Here is a 13,801-nt window from a genome sequence, read left to right on the forward strand (position 1 = left end):
GGCTCCTCTCCCCTGTCGTTCACTGAACGCTGGCTGGCCCAATCCCCAGCGTTTCCGATCGGAGCCGAACTCGCTCTCCGCTCACCCACCCGGAGCCGAGCGTTTCCGATCGGAGCCGAGCTCGCTCTCCACTCACCCACCCGGAGCCGAGCGTTTCCGATCGGAGCCGAGCTCGCTCTCCGCTCACCCACCCGGAGCCGAGCGTTTCCGATCGGAGCCGAGCTCGCTCTCCGCTCACCCACCCGGAGCCGAGCGTTTCCGATCGCAGCCGAGCTCACTCTCCGCTCACCCACCCGGAGCCGAGCGTTTCTGATCCCGTACATAGCCGAGGCTTTCCGATCGGAGCCGAGCTCCCTTCCCCCAGCCGGAGCCGAGCGTTCCCGATCTCACACAGAGCCGAGGTTTTCCGATCGGAGCCGCTCCGCCGTTCTGTGAGTGACACAAGAGGAGAAATGGCGCCCAACGAGCTGTAGAGTCAGAGTTGCCGGGAGATTAGGAGGAGTTGTCAGGGGAAAATGGTGCGGACTCGGCGGAACTCGGTGCTCGACTCGGAGCTGAGCGGCGGTCGCATCTCGTCCAGGACCCGCTCGTCTCGCTCCTCCGCCAAACACGACGACAGTAAGCGGGTAAGTGCGGGCCGGGCTCCGGCATTCATTGCCCCCCGCCCCGGCCTGTGTCTGAAGAAAGTCCGAGGATGTGAGCTCGGGCCCGGCGCCGACGCTCTTTTGTTTGGCTTTTCAGTTTGCCCTCGGAGGGGGAGCGAGCGCGGCGACAGGCCGGGCGGCGGCGGCGGCACTGAGTGTCGGCCTCTCTGGCGGCTGTTACACGGCGGGGTTTGTCTCTCCCCCTGTGTCTCTGGTGGGGAAAAGTCTTTGTGTGTTTTCCAGTAAGTGGATTAGTCTGTCTGCGGGCGGGGGGGCAGGCGCCATCAGCGACCAGCTGCAGAATTACAAGCAATAATAAAACTTACAATCGGCTTTACAACCGAATCTCCTCCAACTTGTTGTTAATTATAGAGCGCGTTTGGAAAATAAATATATATGTCTTTCTGTTTTCCTGTCAGCTGTGTTGTGGGGCGAACTGTCGAAATCACCGGTTTTCACCGGCTTTTAGATGTTCGTGAAACAAAATTATATAGGCTCTGTTTTAAGCTTTTAAGAAAAATCCTGTGATCATCTATTGATTCTACGTGTTTTTTAAATTAAAAATATTAAATTGTAGAGATTTCGATGTTTGCCGATGTTAGGAGAAGAAAAGCTTTTGCGATTTAAACGCCCTAAGGATTTTGAAACTCGCCTCAGTCGGCAAGAAAATGACAGATACTTGTCAGGTTGTAGGGTTTTGCTCCAAGCTTTTGTCACCAGACGCTTGGAATTGCATTTCAGAGCGGCACCTCGACTTGGTAGCTTATTCTGAATGTCTGTCTGTTCATAAAATGTTACGACTATGATTTTGCACGGTTTCGTGGAAGCCATAAACGAATTTGACGGAAGGGTTTAAAATCCTAAGCTGATTTTGGAAAGGCAAGTCGAGCTATTTCACTGGTACTGCTTGCGAGTTCAAAATGTGTTAAAACATATACTTGATAATGTGAAGAATATTTTATTTGTAAAGAACAAATCAATATTAATAAATTAAATATTTTGTGTGTTGTCTATAAAAGCTAGTTCCACGACACATGCAACTAAAACTATTTACCGAATGGTGCTTTGTCTTTGGCAAAGATGGGTGCCAAAACACAAAATCGAAATGTGGTTGCCATTAACATGCAGTATTTACAAATATTTTAAAATTTAAAATGTGTGTTCTGAAGTACAGTCATAGCCATGTAAGCAAAAGCTGAGCATTGAACATTTTTCCATTTTTAGTGGAACATCTCTTTGCTCTTCCCAACACCCTCCTTTCTGTCCTCTCTTCCCAGATCTCTTCCTTTCTCTTTCCAAACACCAAATTTATCCAATTTTTCTTTTGAAAGAAGCAATGAGTTCTGTTTCAACTGCTTCCTGTGGCAAAGCATTCCATGTTACACAGAATATACAGCACAGAAAGAGACATTTGGCCCAACCAGTCCATGCTGGCATTTCTGCTCCACTCGAGCCTCCTCCCTTCCTTCCTCATCTAACTCTATCAGCATAACTCTCTATTTCCTTCTCTCTCATTCTCATCATGCTCAGGGTAAATTAGTTTCTTTTGAATTCCCTATTTGATCTTTTGGTGACTAGCTTGTATCAATGGGCTCTAGTTTTGCTCTTCCCCACAAGTGGAAACGCTCTCTCTGTCTATTCTATCAAAACCTTTCATAATTTTAAAGACCTCTATTCGGTCACCCCTCGGCTTTCACTTTTCAAGAGCAAAGGGACACAGCCTGTTCATCCTTTCCTGATAGGTATAACCTCGCAGTTCTGGTATTATCCTTGTAAACCTTTTTTGCATCCTCTCCAGTGCCTCTATATCCTTTTTATAATATGGCGACCAGAACTGTACACAGTACTCCAAGTGTGGCCTAAACAAGGTTCGATACAAGTTCCAACAATCCTTTGTGTAAAGAAATTTCTCTTCAGTTTTCGTGATAATTTTAAATTAATGAGTCATCATCTCTTATTCACCAAACAAGAGAAATTGCCTTTTCTTATTTAGTCTATCAAAACTCTTTTAAATCTCTTTCTAGCTCTTTTTCAGTGAAGATAGTCCCAGTGTCTTTTATCATAACTGCAGTGTCCCATCCCTGGTATCATCCTGGTGAATAAAATGTTATGCGCTTTCTGTGACTATAATAGGCATAACCAGTATTTTGCATACATTCATCTTTACTTTTTTATTCTTGTACTCTATGCCTCTATTTGTAAACTCAAAATTCTATTGCCTTTTTTAGGGAATTGTGTGTTTCAACCCCTAACGGCGCTCTTCATTTACACAGGCATGGACATGATGGGCCAATTGGCTTCTTTCTGTGTTGTAATTTTTCTATGACACTCTTCAGTGTCATTTCATTAAGTGTGTACTCCCATTCCTTGTTTTTCTCCCAAAATGTTTTACCATACATGATTCCACATTAAATTGCACATTCCATTTGCCTGCCCAATCTGTGTGTGTTTCCCTGAAGTATATTACACTCCCGCTCAATGTTTGCAAAACCTCTTAATTTTGAGTTGTCAGCAAATTTTGATGTGTGTGTATATATATGCAAATCTAATCTAAATATACGGAGAACAAAAGTGGACCCAGCACTGACCCGTAGGGTAAACCACTTCTCTAAGTGTTTTTAAAAAAATTCTAGAAATTTGAAACCTGGATTACCAAATAAACATGTTTGGATTTAATCTTATTGAAAGTAATCATGCCTACTTTTTAATTTAGGATGATATTTGAGAACAGTAGTGGCAAAGACAATATGAAAATGTGTTTCCCTCTCACCTTTCTTTGAATTGGGAGATTAATATTAAATATTACCAATGGTAATCAGTCGTCTGTGTAAGAATCGAACAATTCTTTAATTGCCTGGCTCTAATAAAAGCCTTTATATAATTATTATAAAAGTATCATTGTATCTATTAAAACAATGTTGCAAATAAACTAGTTTTCAGCTCTTTTTATTAGCATTCAAGTCAGAGGTTTACATTGTGCCACAATCGCTGTCCACAATTGTAAATTTTAAGATTTGGGGGATAATAGTCTCTATGTATGAAAGGCAACTGACCTAGTAGTTGTTCAGTGAGCATTTGTGCAGACCCATTGCTGTGGGTGGAACATAAGCATATAGATTGTAATGCATTGTCTCCTCCATCTGCATGCTATGTGTCCATAATTTACTGAATGCAATTAACGCAACGAAAATTAATACCCAATGCATATAGAAATCAAAAATTGAAATGGTTTTCTGTACATAGATACATAATATTTACAGCACAGAATCAGGCTTTTTGCCCCAACTGGTGCATGTTGGTGTTTATGCTCCACATGAGCCTCCTCCCACCCTCCAAACCCCAGCAACATATTTTTCTATTCCTGTCTCCCTCATGTATTTATTTATCTAGCTTCTCCTTAAATACATCTACAATAGTCGCCTCAACTACACCTTGTGTTAGCGAGTTCCACATTCTAACTACTCTTTGGGTAAAGAGCTTTCTCCTGAATTCCCTACTTCATTTATATTTATCTTATATTTATGGCCCCCAGTTCTGATCTACCCCGCAAGTGGAAACGTCTTCTCGCTGTCTACCCGATCAACCCCTTTCATAATCCAAAAGACCACAATTTTTTTTTTTAAAGAGAAAAAAGCCCCAGTCTGTTCAATCTTTTCTGATGGGTATAACCTCTCATTTCTGGTATCATCCTAGTAAATCTTTTTTGGCATCTTCTCCCTTGCAATATGGAGACCAGAATTGTACTCCCAAGTGTGGTCTAATCAAGGTTCTATACAAGTTTAACATAACTTCTCTGCTTTTCAATTCTATTGCTTTAGAAATCAGCCCTAGTGCTTTGTTTTCTTTTTTTATGGCCTTATTAAGCTGCATTGCTACTTTTAGTGATTTGTGCATCTGTACCCCCAGATTCCTCTGCTCCTCTACTCCATTTAGACACTTACTTTCCAAGGAGTATGTAGTCTTTTTATCCTTCTTATCAAAATGTACCACCTCACACCTATCTATTTTTGAAGTTCATTTTCAAATTTCACACCCATTCTACAAGTTTATTACTGTCTTCCTATAATTTACTGCAGTCCTTCTTTCTGTAAATGATCACCCCAAATTGGTGTCATCTGCAAATTTTGAAATTCCCAAGTCCAAATCGTTTCTGTAAAAGTTGAACAATAGTGGTCCCAGAACTGACTTTTATGGAACACCATTTCTCACCTTTTGTCAGTCTGAGTAACTACCTTTAACCCCTACTCTCTTTTCAGTTTTGTAGCCAGCTAGTTAGCTAGCCATTCCGCTACTTAAAGACTGATTCCACATGTTCTGGCCTTACTCATGAGTCTACTATGCAATACCTTATCGAAAGCCTTTTGAAAATCCAAATATATTGCATCTACTGCATTGTCCTTGTCTACCCTTTCTGTTACTACAAGAAAATGGTTGGCCAAGGATGACCTTCCTTTTTGAAATTTGTGCGAACTATTCTTCATTATATTTTCAGTTTCTAGATGTTTCTCTATTACATCTTTGAGTAAGGATTCCATCATCTTTCCTACCACTGACGTTAAGCTAATTGGTCTATAGTTTCCTGGACTTGTTCGTTCTCTTTTTTAAATCTAGGAATCACATTAGTTGTATTTACTTTGTTGGGTATTTATTGTGATTATGCTTCTGTGAAGTGCCTTGGAAATGTTTTTCTATCTTTAAAACATTTTTCAGATCAGCCATGATCTTATTGAATGGCGGAACAGGCTCGAGGGGCTAGATGGCCTACTCCTGTTCCTAATTCTTATGTTCTTAAAACACCATATAAATGCAAGATGTTGTTTAATAGAAACAATCCCAACTATTCACACTTTTAAGGTGTGACCGAAAAGTTTTCTACTGTGTTGCTTTTTTATCTGATTAGCAATAATGCATGTGGAGTAATTGATATGCAAAAAAGTAGTTATAATAGAACTGATTTGTTTCGATATCATAAATGTAAATGCCATTATTGGAAGATCATCTATGATTTGATGATCCTGGTACCCTGTATCAAGTTTTACTATCGTGTGCAACACTTAGCAATTAAGTTTGCTGATGCAAAGATAAATTGTGAGTTCCATTGCCTTATTCTTCACTGGTAAGTATTATGCTTTTGTGTGGATTAAAAAAAAAACTAATTACAAGGGAGTACCACATCATAATTCAGTCGGTGGTAATCTTACTGTTCTTGAAATTCTCCAAATTCCTGCTTGGTTATAGTATGTACAAAATGTGCTATTCTGTTGCAATGCAATGCAAAATAAAACTTGATGGCATTTCAGATTAAATATTATGACATCATAGCAAATTGTGATTTAAATGGATTGTGCTTTCTGATGCCCAACTGCAAAAAAATAACACTTGGAAATCAAAGAATAAAACTAGTTCAAACCCCACCTGTTCAATCTCTGACCCTGCTGTTAACATATCTCACCTGGGGTCTCGGTAGTGGAGATGTGACAGTTGGCCTCAGTGACCTTTGGCTATGGGAGTGTGGAGAAGAGAAATTTGTCAAATGTTTCGTTTGCTTGATTTAATTTCTGTCCAATTTAATTGTTTTTGTAAAAGACAGGATGAGAAGCTAAAAAGAGATCTGATTTCTGCTTTGTGAAACACACTATTTTCTGTGAAGCTGTTTGCATTTAATTTTTTGATTATGCCTTTTATGAAGTGCTTTGAGATGTTTTGCTATGTTAAAGGCGCTAACTAAATAAACCGAGGTTTATGCAAGGTGTCCTCATAACTTAACCCAAATGTTTTTGGTTATATGGTTACTTGGATTTTGGAGTATTTGTTAAAAATGCGTTCTTTATTTGTTTAATGAAAGTGATCTTAGTAATTTTAATCTAAGCATCACCATATATAAAGGATTTTACAATATTTGTTTTGCAGCATGTCAGAATAAATTTATATGGTGAGAAAATTGGTTGTTGGGTTAGAATATTTAAAGAGTAATGTTTTGGCCTTAGAAATATATTTTTAACTCAACGAATTGATCTTGTGTTTTTTTTCCGTTCAGTCATGGGATGTGGGCATTGCTGGCAAGGCCAGTATTTATTGCCCCTGAGAACATTAACAACATAAGAATTAGGAGCAGGCGTAGGCCATTCGACCCCTTGAGCCTGCTCCGCCATTCAACGAGATCATGGCTGATCTTCTACCTAGATTCCACTTTCCTGCACTATCCCCATATCCCTTGATTCCTTTTAATATACAAAAATCTGTTGATCTCTGTCTTGAATATACTCAACGACTGAGCCCCCACAGCCCTCTGGGGTAGAGAATTCCAAATATTCACCACACTCTTGAGTGAAGAAGTTTCTCCTCATCTTAGTCCTAAATGGCCGACCCCTTATTCTGAGACTGTGACCCCTGGTTCTAGACTTCTCAGCTAGAGGAAACATCCTCCCTACATGTAACTTGTCAAGCCCTGTAAGAATTGTGTATGTTTCAATGAGATCAGCTCTTATTCTTCTAAACTCTAGAGAATATAGACCTAGTCTATGCAATCTCTCCTCGTGGGATAAGCCCCCCCCATCCCAGGAATCAGTCTGGTGAACCTTTGTTGCACTCCCTCAATGGCAAGTATATCCTTCCTTGGGTAAGGAGACCAAAACTGTACACAATACTCCAGGTACGGTCTCACCAAGGCCCTATATAATTGCAACACCGCCCCTCGTTGGGCATCTGACACCGCCACTCGCTGGGCCCGACTCTCAGCCCCCCACTGGGCCTGGACATCGCTCCGACTCTGGCGGAGATCGAGCCCAGCGGGGGGGGGGGGAGGGAGGGAGGGAGGGGGGGGGAGATCGAGCCCAGCGAGGGGTGGTGCAGTATTTAACAGCGGTGGCGCCGTGGCCCAGGAGCAACGCGGCATATATAACATCAGAGAGGTCGTGGCTGAGGAGCGGTGCATCATTTAACAACGGAGGGGTCATTGCCCAGAAGCGGCGCAGCAATTAACAGCGGCGGGGTTGTGGCCCACCAGAGGTGCAACAGAGCTTGGCCAATCTCGCCACTGAACTAAGACCTAGCTCTGTTAAGCCCGTGTGGTGGCTGATGTGCAACGGTCACCACATGTTAAAAAAATCCACGCACACGCATCTTCCACTCTTTAAGGTGTAACTTATTGTAACACTCGAGCGCATCTTTTTTTGGTCTGAAGAGCGTCGTCCTCATTACGAGGGACTGCCTAGTAGTATATAATTGCAGTAAGACGTCTTGACTCTTATACTCAAATCCTCTTGTAATAAAGGCCAACATACCATTTGCTTTCTTAATTGCTTGCTGTACCTGCATGTCAACTTTCAGTGATTGGTGTACAAGAACACCCAGGTCCCTCTGAACACCAATATTTCCCAATCTCACCATTTAAAAAAATATTCTGCTTTTCTATTTTTCCTATCAAAGTGGATTTTGACCCAGCGATGATGAAGGAACGGCGACATATTTAAAAGTCAGGATGGTGTGTGACTTGGAGGTGGTGGTGTTTCCACGTGCCTGTTCCCCATGTCCTTCTAGGTGGTCAAGGTTGTGGGTTTGGGAGGAGCTATTGAAGAAGCCTTGGAGAGTTGCTGCAGTGGATCTTGTAGATCGTACAAACTTCAGCCACATTGCACTGGTGGTGATGGGAACGAATGTTTAAGGTGGTAGATGGGGTGCTGGTCAAGCACTGGTTTGTCCAGGATGGTGTCGAGCTTCTTGAGTGTTGTTGGAGCTGCACTCATCCAGGCAAATGGCGAGTATTCCATCACATTCCTGATTTGTACCTTTTGTAGCTCGTGTAAAGGCTTTGGGAAGTCAGAAGGTGAGTCATTAATTGCAGAATACCTAGCCTCTGATCTGCTCTTGTAACCACAATATTTATACGACTGGTCCAGTTAAGTTTCTGGTCAATGGAGGCCCCACAATGTTGGTCGGGGTTTCACCTATGGTAAGACTCTCTTGTCAGAGATGGTCATTGCCTGGCACTTGTGAGGTGTGAACGTTACTTGGTACTTATCAACCCAAGCCTGGTTGTTATCCAGGTCTTGCTGCATGTGTTCATGGACTGCTTCATTATCTGAGGAATTACGAATGGAACTGAACACTACTATCATCAGCGAACATCCCCACTTTTGACCTTAATGATGGAGGGAAAGTTATTGATGAAGCAGCTGAAGCTGATTGGGCCTTGGACATTGCCCTGAGGAATGCCTGCAGCGACGTCGTTGGGGCTGAGATGATTGACCTCCAACAACTACAACCATCTTCCTTTCCGTGTCGGCTGTGGCTCAGTGTGTAGCACTCTTCGCCTCCGAGTCAGAAGGTTGTGGGTTTAAGTCCCACTTTCCAGGAACTTGAGCAGAAGAAAAAAAATCTAGGCTGACACTCCAGTGCACTGCAGTGTCGGAGGTTCCGTCTTTCGGATGAGACGTTAAACTGAGGCCCTGTCTGCTCTCTCAAGTGGACATTAAAGATCCCATGGCATTATTTTGAAGAGGAACAGGGGAGTTATCCCTGGTCTCCTGGCCAATCAACATGACACAAACAGATTATCAGGTCATTATCACATTGCTGTTTGTGGTTGCTTGCTTGTGTACAAATTGGCCGCCGTGTTTCCTACATTATAGCAATGACTACACTCCAAAAAGTACTTCGTTACCTGTAAAGCGCTTTGAGATGCCCAGTGGTTGTGAAAGGCGCTATATAAATGTAAGTCATTATTTTTCTTTTTTGTGCTAGGTATGACTCCTGTCAACCTGAAAATGACCCGTTTATCCCTACTCTCTGTTTTCTGTCCATTAACCAATCCTCTATCCATGCTAATATATTGCACCCAACTCCATGAGCCCTTATCTTGCGTAACAACCTATTATGTGGCATCTTAACGAATGCCTTTTGGAAATCCAAATATACTACATCTACAGGTTCCCCTTTATCTACCCTAATAAATTTGTCAAACATGATTTCCTTTTCATAAACCCATGTTGATTGACTGCCTAACCATATTATGATTTTCTAAGTGCCCTGTTACCACTTCTTTCATAATAGATTCCAGCATTTTCCCAACAATTGATGTCGGGCTAATTGGCCCATGGTTCCCTGTTTTCTCTCTCCCTCCTTTCTTGTACATTTGGTACCATCCAATCCGTTGGGACCATTCTAGAATCTAAGGAATTTTGGAAGATCGCAGCCAATGCATCCACCATCTCTGCAGTAACTTTGTTTTAAGAACTCTCGAATGTAGGCCCATTAGGTCCAGGGGATTGTTGACTTTTAGTCCCATTAGTTTCTCAAGTACTTTTTCTCTACTTATACTAATTACTTAAGTTCCTCAGTCTCATTAGCCCCTTAATTCCCCACTATTTTTGGTATGTTTTTTGTCTCTTCTATGACAGATCCAAATTATTTATTCAAAGTCTCTGCCATTTCCTTATTTCCCATTATAAATTCTCCTGTCTCAGCCTCTAAGGGACCAACACTTACTTTTTATATACTTGTAGAAGCTCTTGCAATCTGTTTTTATATTTCTTGCTAGTTTATTCTCATTCTATTTTCTCCCTTTTTATCAATTCTTTTGGTCATCCTTTGCTGATTTCTAAAGCTCTCCCAATCCTCAGTTTCACTACTACTCTTCGCATTATAAGCTGCTTCTTTTAATCTAATACTCTTTAACTACTTCAGATAGCCATGGATGAATCGCTTTTCCTGCGGCGTTTTTAATTCTCAAAGGAATGTACATTCGTTGAGAATTTTGGAATATTTCTTTAAATATTTCCCACTGCTTATCTACCGTCATTCCTTTTAATCTAATTTCCCAATCTAGTTTAGCCAACTCGCCCCTCATAACTATGTAATTGACTTTATTTAAATTTAAGACTGATTTTATACTTCAGCATGTCACTCTCCAACTCGATGTGAAATTCATCATATTATAATCACTCTTCTCCAGAGGATTCTTTACTATGCGATTACTAATTAACCCTGTCTCATCACACACTATAAGATATAAAATAGCCTAGTCCCTGGTTGATTACATGCGTATTGTTCTAGGAAGCTGTCTCGAATGCATTCCATGAACGCCCTCCAGACTAGCTTTGCCAATTTGATTTGCCCAGTCTATATGAAGATTGAAGTTCCCCACGATTATTGCATTACCTTCGTTATAAGCTCCTGATCTTCCTAGCCGAGATCTTTTCTCTCTCCTGTCCTTATGTCATCCTTTATTATCAGGGCTACCCACCCTTCTTTTCCATTCTACCTATCTTTTTGAAATGTCAAGTACCCTGCAATATTTAGTTCCCAACCTTGGTCATCTTGCAACCATGTCTCTGTAATGACTATTTGATCAACCCATTTATCTCTAATTGTGCTACTTATTCTTGTTACAAATGCTTCGTGCATTCAGATATGAAGAACCTTTAATTTTAATGTTTTACCATTATTCCCTGCTTTCACCTCATTCACTGATGCACTGTTAAACTCTGTCCCTTCCTGTCACACTCTGCTTATCTTTACGCATATCGTTACACTGCTCTAGTTCATTGACTTTTCTCATGTAGATTTCTAAATTTCCTCTTACCTGACACCGCACCGCACCGCCCCCCCCCCCCCCGCCTTTTGAGTTTAAAGCACTATCTACAGTCCTAGTTATTCGATTTGCCAGGGTACTGGTCCCAGCCCAGTTGGACCCCGTCACAATGGAACAATTTCTGCTTTCCCCAGTATGAGAGCCAGTGCCACATGAATAAAAAACCCTTCCTCCCAACACCACTCTTTGAGCTTCACATTTAATTCGTTGATCTGCTTGTCCCTATGCCAATTTGCATATGGCTCGAGTAGTAATCCAGAAATGATTACCTTTTAAGGTTCTGCTTATTAATTTAGACCGTGCTCCTCAGACTCCCTCAGCAGAACCTCATTCTTAGTTCTACCTATGTTGTTGGTTCCTACGTTGACTATGGAAGCTGGATCCTGCCCCCGTCCCCCACCACCGCAATTCAAGGAGATATCCTTATCCCTGGCACCGAGCAGGCAACACAGCCATTGGGACTCCTACTCGCTGGTGCAGAGAAGAGTATTTATCTCCCTGACTTTACTGTCCTCTATCACTACCACATTGTTTTTAACTCTTTTGTTATTTCCCCCTTCCCCCACTTGAATAGCCCCTTGTACCATGGTGCCGTAGTCAGTTTCCCCATCCCCCCTGCAGTCTTTGCTGCCTGTATGGATGAGAACAAGTACCCCATACCTGGTCAAGTGCTGAGGCTCCTCCAATACTCTATCCTGGGTCCCCATACCTGCCTAACTGACAGGTAACACCCTCCTGACCACTGACTAACTCTAAAGTACTCCTAAACTTAAAGGGTGTGACTGCCTCCTAGAACAAAATGTCCAGGTAACTTTTCCCCTCCCTGATACCCCGCAATGCCTGCAGTTCGGACTCCAGCTCAACAGCTCTGAGCCGAAAGTCCTGGAGTTGCAGACGCTTAGCACAGATGTGGTTGCTCAGGATCTCATTGGTCTCCACAAACCCTCACATTCTGCAGTTCACCTGGAATTGAGCTCTTTTGTCCATGTTCAGACCAAGGCTGTAATGAGGTCTGGAGCCGAGTAATCCTGGCGGAACCCAAACTGGGCATCGATTAGCAGGTTATTGGTGAGTAAGTGCCGCTTGATAACAGTGTCAATGACACCTTCGATTACTTTGCTGATAGTTGAGAGTAGGCTGATGGAGTGAAATTGGCAGGATTGGATTTGTCCTGCTTTTTGTGGACGGGGCGTACCTGGGCAATTTTCCACTCTGTTCTGTGGATGCCAGTGTTGTCGCTGTATTCAAACAGCTTGGCTAAAGGTATGGCTAGTTCTGAAGCACAAATCTTCAGATTTACAGCCAGGAAGTTGTGGGGGGCCCATAGCCTTTGCCGTATCCAGTGCACTCAACAGTTTCTTGATATCACAATGAGTGAATCGAATTGGCTGAAGACTGGTTTCAGAGAAGGAGGCTGAGATGTATCATCCACTCAGTACTTCAGGCTGAAGATGGTTGCAAACACTTCAGCCTTGTCTTTTGCATTTGCATGCTGGGCTCCGCCATCATTAAAGATGGGGATGTTCATGAAGCCTCCTTCTCCTGTTAGTTGTTTAATTGTCCATCACCATTCATGGTTGGATGTGGTAGAACTGCAGAGCTTTGATCTGATCCCTTGGTTGTGGGATTGCTTAGCTCTGTCTGTTTAGCATGTATGTAGTCCTGTATTGGAGCTTCACCAGGTTGGCACCTCATTTTTAGGTATGCCTGGTGCTGCTTGTCGCATGCACTTCTACACTCCTCTTGGTCACTGGGTTTGATGGTAATGGTAGAGTGAGGGATATGCCAGGCAATGAGGTTACAGATTGTGGTGGAATACAATTCTACTAATGGCCCACTGCGTCTCATAGATGCCAAGTTTTGAGCTGGTGGATCTGTTCTGAATTCATCCCATTTAGCACGGTGTTAGAACCAACAACATGATGGGATGGGGGTGCGGGTGGTATGGGCAGTGTCCTCAGTGTGAAGATGGGACTTTGCTTCCTGAAGGATATTGCTTTGGTTACTCCTACTAATACTGTCATGGACAGTTGTATCTGCAACTGGTAGATTGGTGAGGATGAGGTCAAGTCGTTTTTTTTCCCTTGTGTTGGTCTCTCACCACCTGCCACAATGTGAGGTCATCCACTTTGGACCTAAAAAGGATAGAACAGGGTACTTTTCTAAATGGTGAAAAGCTAAAAACAGTGGCGGTCCAAAGATACTTGGGAGCTCTGGTACATAGATCATTAAAATGTCATGAACAGGTACAGAAAATAATGAAAAAGGCTAATTGAATGCTGGCCTTTATATCTAGAGGACAAGAATACGAGGGGGTAGAAGTTATGCTGCAGCAATACAAAACCCTGGTTAGATGACGCCTGGAGTACTGAGAAGTTCTGGGCACCACACCTTAGAAAGGATATATTGGCCTTGGAGGGAGTGCAGCATAGGTTTACCAGAATGATATCCGGACTTCAAGGGTTAAGTTACGAGGAAAGATTAAACAAATTAGGGTTGTATTCCCTAGAATTTAGATGGTTAATGGGTGATCTGATCAAAGTTTTCAAGATATTAATGGGAACAG

At 42.4% G+C, this 13,801-nt stretch overlaps 1 protein-coding gene across 1 annotated transcript in view; it reads left to right on the top strand.

The window, feature by feature from the left end:
- Positions 1–412: 412 nt before the first annotated feature.
- The window catches only part of atad2b (ATPase family AAA domain containing 2B), a 177,420-nt gene continuing 164,031 nt past the window's right edge, over positions 413–13,801 (top strand). Inside the window, exon 1 of the mRNA XM_070884187.1 lies at positions 413–626. Within this exon, the coding sequence (XP_070740288.1) occupies positions 516–626 (111 nt within the window). The 5' untranslated portion in view covers positions 413–515. The remainder of the gene's footprint in view (positions 627–13,801) is intronic.

The sequence above is a fragment of the Pristiophorus japonicus genome, chromosome 7 (assembly GCF_044704955.1).
Source record: "Pristiophorus japonicus isolate sPriJap1 chromosome 7, sPriJap1.hap1, whole genome shotgun sequence".
Lineage (NCBI taxonomy): Eukaryota > Metazoa > Chordata > Chondrichthyes > Pristiophoridae > Pristiophorus > Pristiophorus japonicus.